Genomic DNA, 24,001 nt, shown 5'->3' on the forward strand with positions numbered 1-24,001 from the left:
GACGAGACAGGAGGGTCTGCAGAAGAGATGGTGAGCAGGGGTAGCAGCCAGAATAGTCGTCTTAGCCTTGGGCAGGACTTGTTGCTGGGCTCTGAGGATGACTTGGGGCCTTGACAGGTGCTTACCGCCTACCTGGACTACATGGAGGAGCTGGGGATGCTGCTAGGAGGACATCCAGCCTCCACGCGGGAGCAGATGCAGCAGGTGCTGGAGCTGGAGATACAACTGGCCAACATCACGGTGCCCCAGGACCAGCGGCGGGATGAGGAGAAGATCTACCACAAGATGAGCATCGCAGAGCTGCAGGTGGGGCAGGCAGGGAATAGAGACAGCTGGCGGGGGGGCAGCCCCAGCACAGGCCACGCAGCTTCCCTTCATGCCATCTGTCTGAAGCAGCCAAGCCTCTCCTCATTTCCTTATTTCCTCTGAGCTTCCCAGCTGAACTGTTGCTATCCTGGAAGGAAAAGTGGTGTCCATTTTAGGGCACCCCCACTGGGCCATCCCTTGGTCCCTTTTGTATTGCCTGGGGATGCATAGAGGGATTATGTTAAAAATCCATGACAACTTGTACAAGATGTCCACAAAACAATCAGAAGAGCAATGGAAGCATCTCCTGGAGGGCCCTTACTGTGCCAGGCATCAGCCTCTTAGTCGTTGGATTATGGAAAAGTTGGGTAAGGGGGAGTTCTGGAGGAGAGGCCAGGTATGTAGGGACCCTGGGTGGTATCTGGGGAGTTTGTTAACTGTCTGAAAGATATTTGAATATCTGCAGTCCAACTAAATATCACACATGGTGGTTTTCCTTGTACGATATGTGATTGGGTTACCTGATTGAAGAGCACTTAGGCCTGAAAACGGGTTTATGATAGGAAGGGGCCTCCGAGCAGCTAGTAGCTGTTGCTATGACAATGGAAAGGGCTCCCAGCTTGAGTGTATCAGTGGGGGAGTGGTCTGCTGAAAGCCAAGGGGGCAGGGACGCTTGCGATTTTTTTGCTCACAGGCCCTGGCGCCCTCCATGGACTGGCTGGAGTTCCTGTCCTTCTTGCTGTCGCCGCTGGAGCTGGGTGATTCTGAGCCTGTGGTGGTGTATGGGACGGATTATTTGCAGCAGGTGTCAGAGCTCATCAACCGCACAGAGCCAAGGTGGGGGGTGGAGCCCAAGGTGTCAGGGGTGGGGCTCAGGGCTCTGTGCAGGCTCTTCCCCTAGGCCAGGGCTTCGGGGGACCCACTTGTGGTCTCTATTTCCACACCTAGCTCCAACCTGACTTTTACAGGCAGGTGTGTGGTCCCAGGGTAAGAGAGAGGGATTATGGGACAGCTCCCACACGTGCCTCTCGGGACTCCTGCTGTCTGCATGCTGGTAGAGCTGGTTTGGGGTGGAAATGTTACCTGCCTTTACCTTATGTTCTGGCTACCTGAATGCCAGTGTCCTGAACAATTACCTGATCTGGAACCTGGTACAGAAGACAACATCAAGCCTGGACCGCCGCTTTGAGTCTGCACAAGAGAAGCTGCTGGAGACCCTCTATGGCACCAAGAAGGTGGGCTTTCTGACTCTGCTCCCACCTTCCAATCCAGTCAGGCTGACACTTCACACCCACTGTGTGTCAGGCACCATTTGCACCTATGGAGCATAGGATTAGGAATCAGGCTGACTTGGGTTCCATTCCTAACTCCTCTATTTCTTGGCCTATGGGACCTTGAGCATATCCCCCCCCACCTCTCTGACTCTCCATTTCTTGGTCTGTAAAACAGGAATTTCTTGTGGGGTTGTTATGAGGACTGAGTTCACGTAAGTGAAGCACCTACCCAGTGCATGCTATGTGTAGGCACTCAACTTTGATGATGAGGGTGAAGGAGAGAATGAATAAATGCAGTTCTTAGTTTCAAGAAGCCCTGTTAAGTGGGGGAAGGAGATGTGTAAGCAAACATTATATTTTGGGGTGATAAGTGCTCACACTGAGTGACAAACCTTCTTTGTGTTGTAGGACAGAGGTGGAGACAGCACATTTTACCTGGGGGATGGGGGGCATTAGGAAAGTCTTCTCTGAAGAGGTGACATTTGAAGAATGAGTTCATCAAGAAAGCCAGGGAAAAGGGATTCCAGGCTGAAGGAATACGATGTGTAAATTCCCAGAGGCCAGAAGGAGCGTGGTAGTTTTGCATGTGTTCTGGCATGACTTTGAGGACAGGGCACCGGAGAGGCCGAGGGTGGTGAGGCGGGCCTGGGGCAATCCTTGGAGGGACCTGAACGCTGTGCCTAGGAAGCCTGGCCTTGATTCAGGGATAGAGAACCTGGGATGGTTTTAAGCAGAGGTGTAACCTGGTTGGATTTATGTATTAGATCATCTTTCTGCAGCTAAATGGAAGATGGATGGAGGGGGTGACGGGAGGGGCATGAGAATGGAGTCGAGTGTCTAGTTAGGAGGCCACTGAAATCTTCAGGCAAGAGATAACAGTGTTACAGGATGGGGAAGTGACAACGGCGTGGACGGAGGAGACGATTAAGAAGCAGAGTTAGTATTAGAATCTGGTGATAGATTGAACGTGAGGGTAGGGAGATGGAGGAAGCTGGTGACTCCCAGGTTTCTGGCATGGGGGACTGACTGGATATAAGACTGAGAAGTGCAGCTGAGCAAAGAAATGTCTGGACCCCAGCGGGCCTCTGAGAAACATAAGAGGAGGAGAGTGCTGCAAATAGAGTGGGCAGCACACATGTCCCTCCTGAGGTTACGCTGCTGGGGTTGGCATGCTTTGCGATATTGCCCTTCATTTTCCCTGGAGTCTGAAGGAGAGATGGCACCCCAAACCCAGGCCTCCTATGTGCAGAGCAAGAGGGGTTGGCCCTAGAGACAGAGAAAGGCCCTCAGACTGGAGGGCAGAGCGATCTCCAGGAGGCCTGGCTCTTTACCCCTTCCAGTCCTGCACGCCAAGGTGGCAGACCTGCATCTCCAACACGGATGACGCCCTTGGCTTCGCTCTGGGCTCCCTCTTTGTGAAGGCCATGTTTGACCGGCAGAGTAAGGAAATTGTGAGTCTTCAAGGTCCTTCCAACACTGCCCCTTGTTTTAGTTAAAATTCACCATTCATATTTGTATGTACCTACAGGGAAAAAATGTGGAGGAAATTCATCGACAAATTAACAGTGATTACTTTGGGTGGTTGGGATTATGAGTTTTTTTTTTCTTTTAAAGTTTTCTGTGTTTTCCAGGTTTTTTACAATGAGTTTATGTTACCTATATAATTAGAAAAATAATGTTTATTTTTTAGGAAATGATGTTTGTACTTAAAATATTACCTATAAGGATGTAAATGGCAGTGTTGTTTATAATAGGTGAAAATGACAACAGCTTAAATGTCCAGCATAGGGGACTGGAAAAACAAATTGTGATTAGGCTGGATTATGAGGCAGCCTTAAAACTGATGATTGTTAAGTGAAAAGAAAGTAGGTTATGAAATGTATATATGTTGTACAACATAATTCTATATTATACTATACGTGTCTAAAATATATATATATATATATATATATATATATATATATATATATAAAAATATCTCAGCAGGGGAAGACACTAGACATAGGTAGTCAAAATGTTGAAAGGAGTTATCTGTGAGGGATAAGATTTTAAATGGTCTATTTTCTTCTTCAGCTCTTCTCAATTTTCCACATTTTCTGCTATTAGTGCCTTCTATTTATAATTGGATAAAAATCAATGCACTACATTAAATTATAATGTTAATTCAGTTAACTTATTATCAGTTTTTTGATTAATTAGAAAAAAAGCCACCACAGTCCCAGTACCTTCACAAATCATGTTTCCTTCTCATCCTGCCCAGATGCTCAGCCTTATTTCAAGAGTCTGGGTACTCCCATGTGCTCCCCTGGAAGGACAGGGATGGGGCACTAGGGGGGATGGGGCACTAGGGAAGATGGGGAGAAAGGATGCTTTAATGCGAGTGGGAGGCAGACTTGTGCACCCTCCCTCCCAGGCAGAGGGGATGATCAGCGAGATCCGGACTGCCTTTGAGGAGGCCCTGGGACAGTTGGTTTGGATGGATGAGAAGACCCGCCAGGCAGCCAAGGAGAAAGTGAGCAGTGGCCAGGGTTGGGGTGCCATCTTGAGGTGAGGATGGAGAATACAGTTTTGGTGCTGGGGGGAGCCTGGGGAGGGAAACCCTTAACCTGGTCTCTTTAGGCAGATGCCATCTATGATATGATTGGTTTCCCAGACTTCATCCTGGAGCCCAAAGAGCTGGATGATGTTTATGATGGGGTGAGTACCCTGCCCATCAGTACTGAACCTTAGCCCTGTGGGGGGCACAGGGCTCAGGAATGGGAGCTCAAGCACTGAGAGGGAAGGAGATACTTGTTGGTGCCTTTCAGAGGCAAGTGCAGGCAGCCAGCATTGCTCAAGTGCTGGCTGTGTGCCAGGCTGCAGGCCAGACAGCAGTAGAATGCAGTGTTCACAAGCAGGGATTTGTAGTCAAACCTGTTTTTACCTAACTGTAACCTTGGACAAGTTGTATAACCTCTCTGGGCCTCAGTTTCTTCATCTGTAAAAGGGAGTCCTATTAGCACTTACCTGATAGGATTGTTGTGAGAATAAAAGGAGATAGTATTAAAAAAAAATAAAGCAGCTGCAACATAATATTGGCAATTATTATTTATTAGCTATTTTACACCCATTTTACAGATGAAGAAACTGAGGCTCAGAAGGGTGCTAATTAGTAGCCAAACTGGGACTATTATCTTCTCCAACGTGTTCTCTCACTGGCTTTCTACTTCCTACCATTCCCACAGTATGAAGTGTCTGAAGAGTCCTTCTTCCAGAACATGTTGAATTTGTACAACTTCTCCGCTAAGGTGATGGCTGACCAGCTCCGCAAGCCTCCCAGCCGGGACCAGTAAGAATGGGGGCTGCAGACACTTGGGGCAGCAGGAGACGTAGGGGAGGTTTCCAGGGCTGAGGGAAGGGGATGGCAAGATGTATCCCAAATGAGGCACGAGGTTCTTCTAGAATGTAGGTCAGGGCTGCTGGGCATCGAGAGAGTCAGGCTCTGCCTCAGCTTCTCCCTCCCCCAGGTGGAGCATGACCCCCCAGACAGTGAATGCCTACTACCTTCCAACCAAGAATGAAATCGTCTTCCCCGCCGGCATCCTGCAGGCCCCCTTCTACGCCCGCAACCATCCCAAGTGTGTCTGAGGCAGGAGGGGCTGGGTGCTGGGGCCTGGGCCTGCGGGTGAGCTGGGAGCAGGGCTGGAGGTGGGATCTAGAAGTCCCCCCACCATGTCCTCACTCAACATTCCTCACCTACCAGGGCCCTGAACTTTGGTGGCATCGGCGTGGTGATGGGCCACGAGTTGACACATGCCTTTGATGACCAAGGTAGAGGTCCATGTAGTTGTCTCCTCCAGCCTAGAATTCCTAGTGGCTCCTGCAAAACCTTGGGATGTTGGAAGCAGGCCCCGTGGACCCCGGGGTCTGTGGACTAGGGCTGGTGGGGGCACTTGTGGCCCCAAGGGTTGAGTTCTGCTCTCGGTGGGGTGCAAAGGTTAGTTCTCCTCAGGGCGCGAGTATGACAAGGAAGGGAACCTGCGGCCATGGTGGCAGAATGAGTCGCTGGCAGCCTTCCGGAATCACACAGCCTGCATGGAGGAGCAGTATAGCCAGTACCAGGTCAACGGGGAGAAGCTCAACGGCCGCCAGACGCTGGGGGAGAACATCGCTGACAACGGAGGGCTTAAGGCTGCCTACAACGTGAGTGGCCCCCTGGTGGCTGAGGCTCACCTGCCTTGGGGGGGCAGGGCACTGGGTGGAGCTGGTGGGCAGGCCCCAACAGACTTGCCATCTGTTCCCAACCCCAGGCTTACAAAGCATGGCTAAGAAAGCATGGGGAGGAGCAGCAGCTACCAGCCGTGGGGCTCACCAACCACCAGCTCTTCTTTGTGGGATTTGCCCAGGTATTGCCCTCCTGGGAGGCCGGGGGTCTGCCCTTCTCCTACAACTTCCTGGTCACATCATTAGAAGTCTGGGGCATGCAGAAGGGACTGGGAAATGGGGCCGAAGTTGGAGTGTGGAAAGTGGTTTGGGAAGGCCTCGTGAAGCCTTTTGGCGGGGTCCACAAAAGCACGTGAGGAGGGCTGAGGAGGGAGAAGGCTTCAGGAGGCTTTTGCAGATCTCGAAGGGCAGGGCTGCCCTGCCTGATGGGGCAAGGGGTGGGGAGCGGGACTGATCTCCATGATGCTCCCGTGAGGTGGCTGTGGAGGAGGAAGCGCGGGGCCAAGTGGCTCTCCAGGGCTACCCGGGAATAAAGTAAGTGGCAGACTCAGCAGGGTCTCCTCCAGGTACTTTGCACTACAGCAGGCAGCCTCTGGGGGCTGGGTTTCTTCCCCTCGGACACATCCATCTAGGCAGCCCATTGTCCAGGCAGCTTTGAAAGGCCCTTAAGGAACTTGGGAGGAAGGGCGCTTTCTCCTCCCTTGGTGCCGATGGCAAGGGGTCGGGGCTGAGACAGTCCGGCTAAGGCCTCTCCTACATCCCTGAGGCTCCCGCAGCCCAGGGCCTGAGGTGGTGGTGCTGTGTGTCCCCAGGATGGCTCTGCTGCAACTGGGGCAGTGGCCTTGCCCGCACTAGACACCCTGTGTCCCCATGTCTGTCCTGGCCTGCAGGTGTGGTGCTCGGTCCGCACACCCGAGAGCTCTCACGAGGGGCTGGTGACGGACCCCCACAGCCCTGCCCGCTTCCGCGTGCTGGGCACGCTCGCCAACTCCCGTGACTTCCTGCGGCACTTCGGCTGCCCTGTCGGCTCCCCCATGAACTCAGGGCTGCTTTGTGAGGTGTGGTAGACGGGTTGGGGAGAAATGGCCAGCTGTTGCCAGGGCCTGGGGCAGCTTGCCCAGTGAGGCTGTCTGCTCTGCGGGTTTGGAGAAGGCAAATGCCAGCTGGGCTGGGTCCGGCCCCTCCACACCACGGATGACATGAGTCCTAGTCCCTCCTCGACCACCACATCGTGCCAAGGCTTTGGGGGTGTCCCTGCCTCCAGCAGAGCCCCCACCATTCACTGTGACATTCTTCCGCGTCACCCTGCCTGGAGGATGCCTGGGCAGAGGGCACCAGTTCCCACAGGAAGGAGTCCACCTCTTCTGGTCCCAAGCTCCCTGGGCTTGGTGGCCACGGGGCCTGCTGTGACTGCCACATGCTGACCACGCAGGGCCCTGCTGGTGTGCCTCCCACACTTCTCCCCAAGGCTCACTCAGTGCTCCCTCGGGAGTAGACGGAGCTCCTTTCAGCCCCACCCTTGGGGTGGCCCCCACCCCGTGTTCCTCCTGCTGCTGCTCCTAATACTGCTGCCAGCCCTCGCTGACAAACCACCTGTGCTCAGTGCTTAGTGGAAGCCTTTATGAACCTTCCTGCCGCCTCCCAGGTTCCCTGGACTCAGAGGGGAAGAGTGTACATGTAGGGGATGCTAGTCCCTGTGTCTCGGCATACAAGTCTTAGGGGATGACTGATTCTCCCTGGACCAAGCAGGAAAGCAGACAGAGCAGGGAGAGGGAAGGATAGAGTTTATTTTTACAGGAAAGAGGGTGGGGAAGGAATGGTCTTGGCCCTGTAAGACCCTGTGCCAATAAACAGACACGCATCAGTCAGCCTGTCTCTTCCTTCAGTCCTGTTTTCATTTACTCATTCCACCAGTATTTATTGAGTACCTGCTGTATGCCAGGTACTCTTATAGGCACGCATTTACTCATGCACCAGGCACAGGGGACTGAAATTTGAAGTCCCAAGAAGACAAAGAAAGAGGCAGGATGGAGGAATGGCATGAAATTGAGTCTGGCAAGTGGAGTACATCCTCCGCTCACTGGTGGCCATGTTCCATCACTGGCTGTTCTATAGCTGGAAGCGTTTGCTACGGCCCTCCACTGGTGCATGCAGCTGGGTCTGACACTGAGTCTGGGTAACTACTTGGCCACGGTTGGCTTGGAAGACGGGTGGCCCTTACCCTGCAGTGGAGGGCGGCCCTGGCCAAGGTAGCATTTCACTCCCTGGAGCTTGGAGCACCAGCCTCTGCTTGTGGCTGAGAAGACATGCATTTCTCCATGTTCTCAAAGGCTTAGCGCTCCTGAGAGCCGCTCATCCCACCTACATACGCTCATCGAGGCCTACCAAGTTCCAGGCACAGAGACTGAGGGTTTGGCTGCCACCCTCCAGCACAAGCGAGGGAAACGGAGCATTTACTGATACCTCTGTGTTCCAGGCACTTCTGCTAGGTGGCTCATTTCTTTCTTCATTCATTTAGTTATACATTTATATATTCATAGATTTGTTTTTATAAGTATATTGATTACCAATAATGTGCCAGGCACTGGTGACGGAAAGAGGAATACGATGATTCCCTCCCTCAGGTGACTCTTCTTCTGTTGGCACTTTCACCTTCATAAGCTTGCCCGATCCTCGCAGCAACATATTTTCTAAGTGCTCCAGTTTCCACTTTACAGGTCTAACTGTAAACACTTCACTGCAGTAAGAGACCTGGATTGAAACTGAAGCTCTGACAGCTGTGTGAGCTTGAGCCGGTTCCCTAACCTCTACAAGCCTCAGTTTCTTCATCTGTAAAATAAGAACCAGAGCAAAGCGGTGGAAAGAGTCCAGTCTCAGTTCTCTTTAACATGCAGTGTTCTCCAAGGTGTAAGTAGGTGTGGGTTTATTAAGTTTGGAGGGGGAAGAGTGAAGCTTTGTCAGTGATTGCTGCTGGGGTCACTGGTTCCTGGGCGATGGCACTAGCACGTGTCCCACAGTCTGTATCCTGTCACAGCATCAGACTGTCCCCATAAAGAGCTGTATGTGGGTCTCTGTCAAGTTACTTGGAACTGTGGCTGCTCACCAAGGGAAGGAAATTGCTGGCTACTAAGAAAAAGGAAAAGTGGCCTTGGGAACTCTAAGACCAAGGGAAAGCATGGCTTGAGTCTCTGCTCTGAGAGCAAAACTCTAGGAGGGGGGGGTGGCAAAGTGTATTGGAAAGAGGAAGGCCGTCACATCTGGAAATCTGGTTCTGGCTCCAGTTCTGCCACTCCCTAGCTGTGACACCAGGCATGGCTTATCCCCTCTTCAGATCTCAATAACCTTAGCAGTCTGTAAAATAAGTGGGTTGGATGAGATGATCTCTGAGGACTAGATCAGCTTTAATGTTTTAAGAAGTGAATTCATGGGCTTAGCAGGTTCCAGAACCCAAAGAAATATTAAGAAATGGCTTGTGAAGTTTGGGTCTTGCACAGAGTATGAGATTTATAATGTCAGTGTAATGATAGAGGAGATAGGGTTGGTTTCACAAAGCCTTGCCCTTCCCTTGACACCTGATTTCAGAGGCCAGCTAGGGATACTGACCAGCTGGCCATTGTGGCATTAAAACACCATATTTGCGGGCTTCCCTGGTGGCGCAGTGGTTGAGAGTCCGCCTGCCGATGCAGGGGACATGGGTTCATGCCCCGGTCCGGGAAGATCCCACATGCCGCGGAGCGGCTACACCCGTGAGCCATGGCTGCTGAGCCTGTGCGTCCGGAGCCTGTGCTCCTCAACAGGAAAGGCCACAACAGTGAGAGGCCTGTGTACCGGTTAAAAAAAAAAAAACAAAACTCCATATTTGCAAAGGTCGAAGTGTCAAATAATGATGATGATGATGATGATAATGAGCAGCCCTCATTTACCAAGTCCCTTTTTTTTTCTTTTTTTGCTTAAGCCTGTGCTAAGCACTTTAAAAACATCACCTCATTAAATTCCCACAACAACTTATAAGGAGGTCCTATCATTGTCTCTATCTTACAAGTGGCGAAATTAAGGAGAAAGATGACATAACTTCCAGTGTCAGCTAAGACATTGAAGTCCAATTTGGAACTCAGAGCCTCAGATTTGGGATTCAGATGTTCTTAATCACCACCACTTAGTCTGCTATGTCATGGCAGAATTTAGACTCAAGCATATACATCTGCCTTCTGGGCAATTTTATCATGCTTCCAAGTGAGGCCATTACCAGCAGGTGCACTTTCATGGCCCCTATCTCATCCGGGCCAGGTACATGTGACAACCATGCAGCTGCAGGAAACCTAAGCACATGTTGACCTGAAATTAAGCCAGGTGGCACTGTTTGTTGAGCACTCTGCAGGTGCTTGGTTCCATGGGCAAGGCAAGGTGAACATCAAGTGACAGATGTAACCTCCACCCTTAGTAGCCTGCCAAACTGATAAATATGCATCTGCAATATGCTCTGATGTGTTAAAGCAGAAGGGGGAATAATGGATGGTGCTCCTGGGTGGACACATGAGAATAGTTATTAGTAAGGAGCTGGGCCATACCCTACACTATCCCATTGGAAGTTTGACTAATTCCCATGCACAATACAGTAACGTATGCCAAACAGTATGGTTTCACACTCGGAAGTGCTCTCGAAATGTCAAGTTGGAAGAGAATCTCCATAAAATAAGCACAGTTTCAGTAGACCTATCACGAGTCACAAATGGAGACTCCTGACAGTTTCCCAGTGCTGAGCTCTGGGCTCCAAAGAGAGCTCCCAATGGGCTCTAATTATAAACAAAGATGACCTGAAGTTGAATGCAAAGCCATTCATTCATTCATTTATTCAACAAATATTTGTCAAGGCCTACCACAAGCCAGGTATTAGATTGGATGCTAGGGGCACAAAGTTGAATAAGACACAGTTCCTGTCCTCTAAGAGCTCAGAGTGGAGGAAGGGAGAGGTATGTATCAAGCATTGTAGGAGTACAGGGAAGAAATTAATAACTTGAAAGAACAGGAAAGGCTTCCTACACAGGTGATACTGAGCTGGAGTACAGAGGATGGGAGAATTTGCTAGCCAAAAACAGTGAAGGGCATTCCATACAGAAATAACAGCAACAAGAAAAGACTAATCCAGCTTGAAGGGGCAGGGCATGTTCAGAAGTGGTGAAATGTTCAGGGAGATCAGAAGGAAGTAGATGCAAGGGGCATAATGAGAGGTGAGAGCCTGAAGAAGGGAAGTTGTAACAGTAGTTATAAAAAAGGGGATTGTAACAACTGCTTTCAGTCCTGGGAATTAACAGTAAAAGGTCCACAATGCAATCTGATTTTGAAAAATATCACACAAAGAAAGTAGCAACCCAGTGGAAACAGTGCAATGCTGTGTCTGGCCTGAAGCATTTCTGGTATTACATAAGTGACGCTTTGGGTCGAATGATTCTCAGATGAGTAGAGCCATCCATAAAATGTGTAGCTCTATAGCTCAGGCCATACGTTTGGGGGAAGCATGGCTGGCCAGTGGGTGCAATGTGAAAGAAGGTGGTAGGAAGGGACAGGTGATGGGCTGTCCCCTGATTGGAGAGCAATTTGGTCACAAGGCTGGGAGTCTGGCCAAATGGTAGGAAGGAGTGCTTCTGGGAGAGCAATTTGACTGAAATGAAGCTTGAGGCAGGAAATCAATGTTATCATAAGGCCTTGAGAATAATTGCCAGACATCTGCATTTGGCCAGAGAGGTTTGGAGGTGGGGAGCAAGGGGCAGCCCTGCAAATTTGAGGAAGCTGGAAAATGCTAACTGCCTCCTCTCCAGTTGCCAGGCACTTAGCTAAGCACTTTATATACACTGTCTTATTTTATTCTCATAAAAACTTCCGAGGGAGATACTCTATTACTCTCATTTCATAGAAGAAGAAACCAAGCTGAGAGAGGTTAGGAAGCTTGCCCAAATATCACAGCTGGTGAAGGGCAGAATTTAGTTTTAAATACCGCGTCTGTCCTCTCTAAAGCTTATGTTCTCCCACCCACCCCCAACTTTTTATTTTACAAACTTTTTATTTTACAAACTTTGCCAACTTTGTATTTTAAACCTACAAAAAAGTTGAAACATAGTACACAGACATTCGTTTACTCTTCACCTGGAGTCACCAGCTGTTAATAGCCTGTGCTTTATGCCACAACATCACCCCGTCTCCTCTAAGGTACTGGTGGGGATGTGACTGGTATAAAAGACAAAATCTGAGATCGGATAGAAAGAAGTCGTGGAAATAGGAAAGATTTAGGAGAAATACCTCTACTGATGACTGAAGAAAGCATGACAAAGTATGGACATCTCAAAGCCAGAAAACAGAGTAGGCACACCAGCTATGGACCATCCAATTTCTGTCAGTAGACTAGGGCTGGGGCCATCACCGGTGATGCAAGTGGAAGGTCATCCCCAGTATCCAAACACTGAGTGGAAAAGAGCAACAAGTTTTAAAATGGGCATCAGACCCTTACATCAATACCTATACAAATGTTTAGCCAACATTCATTCAATGCTAACTGTGCTGTGACAGGTGGTTTGTTTTTTTAAACAAACATTTTCTGCATTCTTTAATGCCTCAGGACCCATAAAATAAGATTCCAGGCCAAATGGTGAGTGTTCCCACCAGATGAAAGGGAAAAGAATTACTTCCTCTTTTCTCACCTTCTAGATATATACACATAGCCCGATCAGAAGAACTTTGAGGTTTGCCTGAAACACTCAAGAACTTGGGAGACTCAAAGATGGAGATTCATATCCTGATTCTACTACTTACTGTACGATTTCCGCTGTAAAATGGACACAATCCTCCCAAACTCAAAAAGTTGTGCGAACAATATATATCATTTAAAATAAGTCCTGACATAAAGTGTCGGTCACATCCCCTCTAAGTCATAAGAGGGAGAGGAAGACCAAAAGACACACTGAGGACAAAGACCTTATCTTGTCCCGTTTTTAGCTCCAGAACTTCGCATTAGGGTATAGGGCTTGATGTATTCATTTCTACTCCATCTGGCTCCGCAGGTGGATTTAAGATGGTATCCACATCTTTATGGTAATAGTAGAGCACTATTCTTCAGCTGGGGAGGTGAATATGCCACAGTAGTGTGGGACTAAACATAGATTACACAGACTTCACAAAGACGGCAATCAAGCGTCCAGGATTTCAAGAATCTCTTCTGTTTGTCCCACCACGCGGCTAACGGGGGTATCACTGGGGTGTACTATTCACACTGCTTTGGCGGAATCGAGGGGCGGTCTCGGCTCGCAGCCAGCTCAACTCCTACTGCAGCTGGTGCCCCCAAACCCCAGACGGCGTTCAGGAAACTCCAGGTTCGAACCGGGGAGGTGCCTACGGCACGCGGGAAGCTGGGAATTAGAGTTTTCGTTTGGTTTCAGAGGGCGAGGTCCGAGGGCTGGAACTCCCAGGCCGCGGGGGTGGGTGGGTTGCCCCGGCGTTTCCGGTCGCAGGCGGGCTCTGGAGAAGGAGGGGCGCCGTGGGCCACGCGCGCGAGGACATCTGGGAAACGGGGCGGTGCGCGCGCAGCGGGCCGGCAGTGGCGGCGGCGATGGAGGAGGGTGGCAGGGAGAAGGCACCGCTGCAGCCCCAGCAGCCCCCAGCGACGTCCCCCGGTGGCGGGGATGAGAAGCCGAGCGGCAAGGAGCGGCGGGATGCCGGAGACAAGGACAAAGAGCAGGAGCTGGTGAGGCGCGGCCCCGGGAGCCGGCGGAAAAGGCCGCGGGCTGAGTCACGGCGGCTCCGCAGGCCTCGGGCCCGACTCCCAACGGCCCCGCCGCGCCCGGGAGAGGGCGGATAGGGCGACCCTCGGGGCTCCCGGCACCCGCCTCTCTGCCCCTCATCCTCCATTCCGCGCTGTCACCGCCGCCGCCCCTACCAGTCCTCACCACCGACTCGTGAGGTGGGCCCGGGCGGGTCATTGTCACCCTCGTTTTTCAGAACAGCGTTCAACTAAAGCCTGGCCCAGAAGCCAGGCTGCCTTCCCACCAGGGCTTCCCATTCCCTCTCTCTTTCCTTGTCTCACCTGGTCCTTCCTAAGGAGGCAGGCTCACTCTCCACCTGCCCCAGGGTGAATGGGAGGAGGATGTGTTTGAGATTCCTTGTCTTGATGAGCTTCTTCCCTCAATCCTCCAGTCTGAGGAGGACAAACAACTTCAGGATGAACTGGAGATGCTCGTGGAACGACTGGGGGTGAGTCACGATGTTAACAAAAGCCGGTGCATGTATGGATCTTTCCCACTTGTTTACTTTATTCCACTTGGGGCAACAACTCCTATATGAGATAGGGAAAGAGAGACTGTATTTTGGAGTCATATTACAACCATGTTGTGAGGGAGGGGAGTAAAAAAAGATAATTGAAAGATTTTGTAGCTTTGTTTCGTGGGAGAAGCAGTTCTTGAACTCTTAACCTGGGACATTTGTTTTTGTGTCAGGCAGTGTGTGTGCAGGGCGTTGGGCAATCACAGATGGATAAGACACAGTTAGTTACTTTCCTAGGAGGTTGTTGAACACTTCTGTATTATGACTTAAGGTATGAGACTCCTTTTGTCTGAGCCCTAACATCTCCTGATCAGGAGAAGGACACGTCCCTGTACCGACCAGCCCTGGAGGAGCTGAGGAGGCAGATTCGTTCTTCTACAACTTCCATGACTTCAGTGCCCAAGCCTCTCAAATTTCTGCGTCCACACTATGGCAAACTGAAGGAGATCTATGAGAACATGGCCCCTGGGGAGAATAAGGTAAAACTATTGCAGAAGCTGGTGGAGGCCTAGTTTAGGAATTCCTTTTCGTCTAGACCATGGGGCTCATGGTGAATCTCAGGAAGCCTGATAGACCTGAGATCTGAGCTAGTTGAACAGTGCCCGGGACTTCCCTGGTGGCGCAGTGGTTAAGAATCCACCTGCCAATGCAGGGGACAGGGGTTTGAGCCCTGGTCCGGGAAGATCTCACATGCCACAGAGCAACTAAGCCCGTGTGCTACAACTACTGAAGCCCACGCGCCTAGAGCCCACGTGCCACAACTACTGAAGCCTGCACGCCTAGAGCCTATGCTCCACAACAAGAGAAGCCACCGCAATGAGAAACCCACGCACCACAACAAAGAGTCGCCACAACTAGAGAAAGCCCATGCGCAGCAACAGAGACCCAGTGCAACCAAGAATAAATAAATAAAATTAAATTTAAAAATTAAAACAACAAAACATTGCTCGTCGTAATCGAAATGGTCACATAAGAGCTGACAGGAAGATTGTCTTCAGAAACGACAGTGTTTCTGTGATTTATGTTGGACCTTGGGATTTTATTATCATGATTTATTATTAACTTACTTTTAACCTTAATATTTTTCTTTTCTTTGTATCACATGTACCTTCATTTGTTTTACCTCTAAAATATATTCCCAGTTCAGTAACTTTCCTGCATATTGGCACAACCCTAATCCAGGTTTTCAGTTCTCACCGGAACTACTGCAGCAGCCTCCTAACTGACCCTCTTCCTTTTGTCTGTGATCTCCTACACAGTTTGTCTTTCATGCAGCAGCCATAGTGATCTTTTCTAGAGTGTGAATCTTTTCTGCTTAAAACCTTTTAATAGTTTATTATTACGATTGGAATAAAATTCAGAGTCTCCATTTTTCTCCACTCTCCACTTGTTATCACCCTTCAGTCATGTTGGTTCAGAAGGGAGATTGCAACACTAACCTTAAGATTATTATGAGGCTTAGCTGATATAACATGTTTTAAGTTTTTAGTATGGAGGCTGGTGATATAATTAGCATTTAATTTTGGGGGTAGTGACAGTGATCTTGATTCCATAATGTAACATTCCCCTTACCCTGGATTTGACTTCAAAGGACTGGTTTCTTTATAGCGTTTTGCCGCTGACATCATCTCTGTTTTGGCCATGACCATGAGCGGGGAGCGTGAGTGCCTCAAATATCGTCTAGTGGGCTCCCAGGAGGAATTGGCATCATGGGGTCATGAGTATGTCAGGTAAGACCTTTTCTTCTTGGGAATCTGAAGGGGTTCTGAGATATAGTTCTGAGTTCTGTCTTGGAGTACCAGTGTATTGAGTTTCCCAGATAGTGAATTCCTTGACCCACAGGGAAGTGCTTCCCATGAAGCACTGCTCCTCTAATAGTCTGGGCCTGTCCGTAGGCATCTGGCAGGAGAAGTGGCTAAGGAGTGGCAGGAGCTGGATGATGCAGAGAAGACGCAGCGGGAGCCACTGCTGACCCTGGTGAAGGAGATTGTCCCCTACAACATGGCCCACAATGCAGAGCATGAGGCCTGCGACCTGCTTATGGAAATTGAGCAGGTGGATATGCTGGAGAAAGACATTGATGAGAATGCATATGCAAAGGTCTGCCTCTATCTCACCAGGTGAGTGAGCAGGGTGGGGAATGGTGGCAGGCCTGCCCTCCCCAGCACTTCTTCTCAACTGTGACTCCTTTATTCTCCAAGAGTATCTGCTTCAAAGGTCGCAATCAAGCTGTAGTGAATTTGTTAACATCTGTGAACTTCTTGAGGTCAGAGACGGCATGTCTCCTTAGTAGTCCCAATAACTAGTATACTTCCTGGTATGTAGTAGGCATTCGGTATTGGGTAAGTGAATTAAACGGGGTAAATGAATGCCTGATAGCTTTATTATTTTTACCTTTGTAGTTGTGTGAATTACGTGCCCGAGCCTGAGAACTCCGCCCTACTGCGTTGTGCCCTGGGTGTGTTCCGAAAGTTCAGTCGCTTCCCTGAAGCACTGAGATTGGCATTGATGCTCAATGACATGGAGCTGGTAGAAGATATTTTCACATCCTGCAAGGACGTGTATGTAAAGGAAAAAGTTGGCAAAGCGATAAGCTCATGGGTGGGACATTTGCATGAAGTGCTGGGACATGTAGTTTCTGGTTAGGATTTGAAGGGCTTTTCTGTGCCCTTAGTGGATGGGGGCTGAGCAGATGTGATGGCTCTCTCCCACAGGGTTGTACAGAAGCAAATGGCATTCATGCTAGGCCGACATGGGGTGTTTTTGGAGCTGAGTGAAGATGTGGAGGAGTATGAGGACCTGACAGAGATCATGTCCAATGTGCAGCTCAACAGCAACTTCTTGGCTTTAGCTCGGGAGGTGAGAGTCTTTGCCCTTTTCCAACAAGGTTTTTTGGTTGTGATGATACCTGGCATTTCACCTCCCTGATTATGCCTCTGACTAGACTCTCCTTGGTTAGAATTGCCATTCAATGGGGTAACAGAAGGGACAGCTAGGGGAGGACTGGGGGAGCAGTTGTGATCCTCTGACTTCTCTTCAGCTGGACATCATGGAACCCAAGGTGCCTGATGACATCTATAAAACCCACCTAGAGAACAACAGTGAGTAAACATCTCCATGTTTGGGGATTGGAGGATTGTTAATTATGCCCCTTGTATTGAGAGTGATGGCTTGGCCCAACATACTTAGGAATCCTATAGAGCTCAGAATTCCCACATACTTTTTCCCTAGTATGTTGGGGGTTATAGATAGAGGATTCCAAGGGGCCAGCTCAGAATCAGAGACCAGCTGCCATACTGTGTTCTTTTCTTGTCCTACTCTAGACCTTCATTTCCTCCTTCCCTCCTTTGCAGGGTTTGGGGGCAGTGGCTCTCAGGTGGACTCTGCCCGCATGAACCTGGCCTCCTCTTTTGTGAACGGCTTTGTGAATGCAGCCTTTGGCCAGGACAAGCTGCTGACTGATGATGGCAACAAATGGCTTTACAAGAACAAGGATCATGGTATAATTCTGTTCCTACTCTATCTTTGTATAATTTTGGTCAATCTTGTTGTTCTCCTAGGTTCATGTGTTATAATGGCAGATCCCCAAGGCAGTTCTTTGGAGAGCTCTTTATAACAGTTTTCTCAGGGCAGGGCCATTTTAAGACTGATAGATTTTTCCTTGGTATAGGAATGTTGAGTGCAGCTGCATCCCTTGGCATGATTCTGCTGTGGGATGTGGATGGTGGCCTTACCCAGATTGACAAGTACCTGTACTCTTCTGAGGACTATATCAAGGTTGGTCTGGGTACAACCCACTAATGCAGACATCCCCTCCCATGTTCTAGGGCCCTCTCAGGACCTCCCTTTCACTGGTAAGGTCTACCCTGTTTTTAACTCCAGTTAAGGCGGGTGCTATAATAAGGCCTATGTTGCATCCTTTGTGGTGAGGAAGGTAGAGTAGCCCGAGTGAAGGATCTATTTGCATTTTTCAGTCAGGAGCCCTCCTGGCCTGTGGCATCGTGAACTCTGGTGTCCGAAATGAATGTGACCCTGCTCTGGCACTCCTCTCAGACTATGTCCTCCACAACAGTAACACAATGAGACTTGGTTCCATCTTTGGGTAAGGCTTCTCCTTTTGGTAGTGCTTAGCCTGTAAGCTCTGTGAAAACAGAATCAGGCCCTTTCGCCTTTGTATTGCCAAAGAGCACCACTGTGCCTGTTGAGTATTTGGCTCTGGGTGACTATTTGTTGAAATGACCAATCCTCTTTTTGTTTCTTCCTTGTCCTATCGTCGGGTGTGTGTCGGGGACTGCCTCTCCCTGGCTTTTGCAGGCTTGGCTTGGCCTATGCTGGCTCCAATCGCGAAGATGTTCTAACACTGCTGCTACCTGTGATGGGAGATTCCAAGTCCAGTATGGAGGTGAGTAGAGTTTGTTGATCACTTAGGGGAGATAGTAGGGAAGGTGCTCTGAGTCTTGCCGGTCTCTGATAAATGGTGAAAAAATGTGTGTGTGTGTGTGTGTGTGTGTGTGTGTGTGTGTGAGTGAGAGAGAGAGAGAGACAGAGACAGAGAGACAGAGACAGAGACAGAGACAGAGATGTATCATTTCAGTGAAACTGCTTGGAATTGGGCTTCTAAGTCTCAGGAGATATTGAGGCTAAAGAGTTAACATTTTAGTATTGAGTTCCAGCCCTTGGGATCCATGAGGAAGTACCAGACTAGAGTGGGGAGTAACTTAACCCAGCTTGGGGTGGGTACACTGTTTTAGTCATGAGCCAACTTTAAATTTTCTTACTTGTGCAGAATCATTTTAGTGATGGATAAATATAGTATGGTGGCTAAAAGCATAGGTTTTAGTCAGATAGGCTTCAGTTCAGATCCTGCCACCTGTGCTTACAAACAATGTGATCTTGGACACGTAACTCAGTCTCCTTAGGCATCATTTTTCTCATCAATAAAAGAGGAATAACAGTAGGACCTGTTTCATGGGGTTGTGAGGATTAAGTGTTAATAGTATGCAAGCGAGTTGACTTAGTGGCTGACCTGTAGTATTCAGTGAATGGTTGATGCTACTGTTATTTTGACCTACCATCAGAAAGGGGTTATTACCTCATGTGGTTTCAGTGGACTGTAGGAATTGGCTATCTTGAATCAAGATAGGTAAACAACTATTTTAACACCTTATTTTAATAACTTGATGTCGATTTTCCTATTGCTAGGTGGCAGGTGTGACAGCTCTAGCCTGTGGAATGATAGCAGTGGGATCCTGCAATGGCGATGTCACTTCCACTATCCTTCAGACCATCATGGAGAAGTCAGAGACTGAGCTCAAGGACACTTACGCCCGTTGGCTTCCTCTTGGACTGGGCCTCAACCACCTAGGTTAGGGGATGTCTCTCTATTTGGGCAAAAGGCTGGTAGTAACTGGATACAACAGGGAGAGTTTATGAGTCAGGCTGTGCTGGAAGGGCGTACATGTCCTCTGACCCCTCGAATCTCTCCTTTAGGGAAGGGAGAGGCCATTGAGGCCATCCTGGCCGCGCTGGAGGTTGTGTCAGAGCCATTCCGCAGTTTTGCCAACACACTGGTGGATGTGTGTGCCTATGCAGGTCTGTGTCTTTGTTCTTCCTCAGTGACTCTTCACTTCTCTCTTGGACCTCCTTTCTTAAGTCATTCTGGATTGCCTTAGATTCTTTAGCTTCTGTTCCTAGAGCAAGCTTTTCCTTGGTGCCTTCTCATTTCTACCTTTTCTCTCCCTTACCACCCTGCCCCAGGCTCTGGGAATGTACTGAAGGTGCAGCAGCTGCTCCACATTTGCAGCGAACACTTTGACTCCAAGGAAAAGGAGGAAGACAAAGACAAAAAGGAAAAGAAGGACAAGGACAAGAAGGAAGCCCCTGCCGACATGGGAGCACATCAGGTTCTGTGGGCAGCTGGGCATCCTCTGAGGGAAGCTCTGAGAAAAGATAACTGTGGGTTTGTTTGTTTTAGAGTCTCTGGGTATCGCTGTGTATTGAAATAGCATGAGACTGGGTTCCATACATGAGGGGTCAGGGTGTGCCCCACAGGATGGCTTTTTCTTCTTACATGGGACTTGAGTCAGGGGTGAGTTTTTTGTTCCCTGAGCTTATTGGGCTCTGCTGCCTCTCAATTGCAGGGAGTAGCGGTGCTGGGGATTGCCCTTATTGCTATGGGGGAGGAGATTGGTGCAGAGATGGCTCTACGAACCTTTGGCCACCTGGTGAGTATCCCATGGAGAAGATTGAAGTATATTAGTTTTGATGCCTGGGGTTTCCCCAGGAATTTCCCTGATGGGTTTTGTCGGTGGAGAAATGGTCTTTTTGCTGTACCCTTTCTACAAAAATTAAGACCCCGTCTATCCATCTGTTCATGTAACCGAGCTTATTCTTTTCTGCTTTCTGTGATACCCTTGTTATTTTCTTTTATCACCAGCTGAGATATGGGGAGCCTACACTCCGAAGGGCTGTGCCTTTAGCACTGGCCTTAATCTCCGTTTCAAATCCACGACTCAACATCTTGGATACCCTAAGCAAATTCTCTCATGATGCTGACCCAGAAGTTTCCTATAACTCCATCTTTGCCATGGGCATGGTGGGCAGTGGTGAGTATTGGTCAGAAAGAGATCATAAGCATCTTGGGGGAAGGGTTGTTGAGGCCCTTTTTTCAAGTCTTTGTAATGCTTAACATTTCCAGGTACCAATAATGCCCGTCTGGCTGCGATGCTGCGCCAGTTAGCCCAGTATCATGCCAAGGACCCCAACAACCTCTTCATGGTGCGCTTGGCACAGGTAGAGAATAGAACTCTTCTCCTTAGAGTGAATGTGCCAAAGGAAGTGTCTGTGTGATGGAAGGGAGATGTGACGCTTCGTGAAGGGGACCTTGAGTTTGGCCTGGAAAGGAGGGTGTGAACGAGCTGTGAGGTTTCTGTGTGGCCGGGTCAGGTGATTTCTCCTTAGATGTGACTTGTGACTCCCCACGTCCACTTCACTCCATTTTGTTTTGTTTTCTTTTCCCCAGGGCCTGACCCATTTAGGGAAGGGCACACTCACCCTCTGCCCCTACCACAGTGACCGGCAGCTTATGAGTCAAGTGGCCGTGGCTGGGCTGCTCACCGTGCTTGTCTCTTTCCTGGATGTCCGCAACAGTGAGTCCCTGTCAGGAATCTTACATGGTGGCATATGGCGCCCTTTCCACTCCCCTACCAGGGCCTCCTTGGTAATTTAGGAGCAAGACTCTGAGTTAACTCTGCTGCTCTGGATTCCTGAGGTTCATTGGGCCTCGTTGAGACTTTCATCCCCCACACTTTTGATCTGACCCCAAAAGATTTTCTTTTGAAGATGAAGAACTGAGCGCAGTTTTTGCCTCTGAGTGACTGGGGAAAAGTGATGATCAAGTTCGCAACCTGTAGGCAGAGTATGGGGGTGGCATCTCCAGCTTGTAGTAGGGTGTATGAGGGGAGGGTTGTGGGTTCAGCTATATAACTGAGGGATTAAAGAGTCAGGGCTGGAGTGGGGTCCCAAGATTCAGGCATGCCTCTAACTATATTTGTCTTGTGCTCTTAGTCATCTTAGGCAAGTCACACTATGTATTATATGGGCTGGTGGCTGCCATGCAGCCCCGAATGCTGGTCACATTTGATGAGGAGCTGCGGCCATTACCAGTGTCTGTCCGCGTGGGCCAGGTGAGGGGCTGAGCAGAGGGGAGGGCTCAGTCTGTATTCTAGAGCTTGTAGAATGCAGAGGTACCATTTCTCTGAAACGTGAATTGGCACTGGGTTGCTGCTGTACTCCTATCCAGAGTCTCTTCATCTCAGTCTTCTCATCCCACAGGCAGTGGATGTGGTGGGCCAGGCCGGCAAGCCCAAGACCATCACAGGGTTCCAGACACACACAACCCCAGTATTGCTGGCTCACGGGGAGCGGGCAGAATTGGCCACTGAGGAGTTCCTTCCCGTCACCCCTATTCTAGAAGGTTTTGTTATCCTTCGGAAGAACCCAAACTATGATCTCTAAGTGGCCACCAGAGGCGCTGAGCTGCAGCTGTGTCAGCGGGTCATGCTTCCTTCCATCAGGACACTGCTCCAAACCTTTGGGAGAATTGTTACCTCCTGTTCTTTTGTTGCTGAGTGAGATAACTTTGTTGAATAAAGACCTTTATCCCCAAGGTCCCTCTGTGTCTGTTTTCTGGGGTATTGTGGCTGGAGGCCAGACTGGGGTGGGGAGTGGATGTGAGAGGGTATTGTTTGTAGCAACTCTGAGCCTGGGCTAGCAGGGAGGCTGCCAAGAATGGAAAAAACTAAGCCCCTTTTCCTTCTCCCCTCCTTCCTAATCATCTTAGAACAGTGGTTCATCTTTAGAGGCATGAACTGTTGAGAAGCTGATAAATGTAATGGATCTTCTTTCTAAGAGATGTATGTACACAAATTTTTACTTAAACTTTTACAAATAACTTTCCAAGGGGCTTGTAGATCCCAAACATCCCCCCTATTCCCACCTGCCAACGCACACCCACCTCAAGCCCATCATTCCCTGACTTTGGACTAAGGATCCCTTCTCTTAAGAGGCAGCAGAGTTAGTTCCACTCTTCCTAACTTGACTTCTGTGCTACTGAATGAAATGAACATCTTTACCTCGTATGACCCGCTTGTCCTTTTGGGGAGGCTGCTATTTGAGAGATATGATCATGTTAACATCTACCTCTAGGCTGTCCTTGCGGGAACGGTGCAAGAAAGCTTGATCCTGACCTTCCTCTTAGTAGAGCAATGGGAAAGAAATGGCCTCCTTCCTGGAATGTAATCACTCTTGATCTGTAGTGCTCCTTCCTGGTGGGACTGGTATGAGTATAGCTATACTGCCGGTGGGGGCCTAGACCCCTGTGGATGCAGTGGAGGAGAACACGTGGCCCTGTCAGATAATTGCTAGCATTTATCCAACACTGGGAAAACACTGTGGATTTAAGCTCCAAATAGTGACAAGCACCTGATAGGTCATCAATAAATGTTGAAAGAATAATTGCTCTACATACCTCACAAGAACTTCGAGAGGTAGGTATTATCCCTGTGTTTTGGTGAGGAATGTAAAGTTCAGAGAGGTTCAGTAACTTGTTCAGGATCACATAGTAAGTAGTAGAGCCAGGATTGGAATCTAAGTCCATCTGACTCCAAGGCCCATGCCCTTCTCACTGTTAATCAGTCTCTGTAGCCTTGGAGACTTGTGGACCCTGTAGTAGTCCAAGCTCTTGGCTAGGCTGGAGAAGCAGCAGCTTTGGATGGAGTATCTCCATAGTCTTCTCTCTAGTCTCACTTAGCAGCCTGTGTAAAATCTGTATAAAAGGTGGAAATGCTGGACTTGGGAGTCAGCAGACCTGTAAAGCCCCTTTAATGGGAACTGTCTTAAGCAAATCAGTGTGATAAGCCTCTATTATCTCTACATTGGGGATATAGTAATTGTCTTACCTGATTTCTAATGGTGGTGATGTTAAGAAATTAGAAGGTGATTTCCATCCAGTGGAACATTCCTCAACAATAAAAAGTGACACAAGGGAAATTCCCTGGCAGTCCAGTGGTTAGGACTCTGCACTCTCACTGCCGAAGGCCCAGGTTCAATCCCTGGTCGGGGGAACTAAAATCCCACAAGCCGCACAGGGCAGCAAAAAAAAAAGTGACAAATAACAACATGAATGAATGTCAAATTTATTATTTTGCATGAAAGAATCCAGATTTTAAAAAAGTACAAGAATAAAAAAAGAAGAGTACATACTCTATCAGTTCATTTATATACAATTCTAGTGACAGCAGATCAGTGGTTATCTGTGGATTAGAGTGAAGACAAAGATGATTCCAAAGGAAGAAAACTTTTGAGAGTGATGGAATTGGTCAGTATCTTGATTGTGGTAGTGGTGGTGATGA

The 24,001-nt window shown here is 49.1% G+C and overlaps 2 protein-coding genes across 9 annotated transcripts in view; both read left to right on the plus strand.

Moving 5' to 3' along the window:
• ECE2 (endothelin converting enzyme 2) overlaps positions 1-13,321 on the plus strand; it is a 38,978-nt gene extending 25,657 nt beyond the window's left edge. For 4 of the 7 annotated variants that reach the window (XM_060150162.1, XM_060150155.1, XM_060150158.1 and 1 more), the window contains 12 exons: positions 118-306; positions 1,001-1,143; positions 1,427-1,541; positions 2,921-3,031; positions 3,994-4,092; positions 4,200-4,277; positions 4,805-4,908; positions 5,087-5,197; positions 5,323-5,390; positions 5,572-5,762; positions 5,870-5,965; positions 6,674-7,636. In XM_060150162.1, the coding sequence (XP_060006145.1) occupies positions 118-306; positions 1,001-1,143; positions 1,427-1,541; positions 2,921-3,031; positions 3,994-4,092; positions 4,200-4,277; positions 4,805-4,908; positions 5,087-5,197; positions 5,323-5,390; positions 5,572-5,762; positions 5,870-5,965; positions 6,674-6,850 (1,482 nt within the window). In that variant the 3' untranslated portion in view covers positions 6,851-7,636. Of the gene's footprint in view, positions 1-117; positions 307-1,000; positions 1,144-1,426; positions 1,542-2,920; positions 3,032-3,993; positions 4,093-4,199; positions 4,278-4,804; positions 4,909-5,086; positions 5,198-5,322; positions 5,391-5,571; positions 5,763-5,869; positions 5,966-6,673; positions 7,637-12,482 lie in introns of those variants that run through there. The other 3 variants (XM_060150160.1, XM_060150156.1, XM_060150157.1) reach the window with 3 other exon arrangements.
• A 21-nt stretch (positions 13,322-13,342) lies between these two features.
• PSMD2 (proteasome 26S subunit ubiquitin receptor, non-ATPase 2) lies at positions 13,343-22,257 on the plus strand. Of its 2 annotated transcripts, XM_060150163.1 has the most exons (21): positions 13,350-13,515; positions 13,965-14,021; positions 14,405-14,569; positions 15,699-15,820; positions 15,986-16,210; positions 16,493-16,651; positions 16,805-16,949; positions 17,131-17,191; positions 17,444-17,590; positions 17,761-17,867; positions 18,065-18,192; positions 18,405-18,492; positions 19,293-19,455; positions 19,581-19,682; positions 19,848-19,993; positions 20,231-20,314; positions 20,527-20,695; positions 20,788-20,882; positions 21,112-21,238; positions 21,657-21,775; positions 21,924-22,257. In XM_060150163.1, the coding sequence occupies exons 1-21, from the start codon at positions 13,381-13,383 to the stop codon at positions 22,104-22,106; spliced, it is 2,727 nt and encodes a 908-aa protein (XP_060006146.1). In that variant the 5' UTR covers positions 13,350-13,380; the 3' UTR covers positions 22,107-22,257. The 2 variants fall into 2 exon arrangements, 1 of the variants encoding a protein (XP_060006146.1); XR_009540696.1 differs by lacking the exons at positions 21,657-21,775; positions 21,924-22,257 and having other exon boundaries at positions 13,343-13,515; positions 20,763-20,882; positions 21,112-21,166.
• Positions 22,258-24,001: the final 1,744 nt, after the last annotated feature.

The sequence above is a fragment of the Lagenorhynchus albirostris genome, chromosome 5 (assembly GCF_949774975.1).
Source record: "Lagenorhynchus albirostris chromosome 5, mLagAlb1.1, whole genome shotgun sequence".
NCBI classification, from domain to species: domain Eukaryota; kingdom Metazoa; phylum Chordata; class Mammalia; order Artiodactyla; family Delphinidae; genus Lagenorhynchus; species Lagenorhynchus albirostris.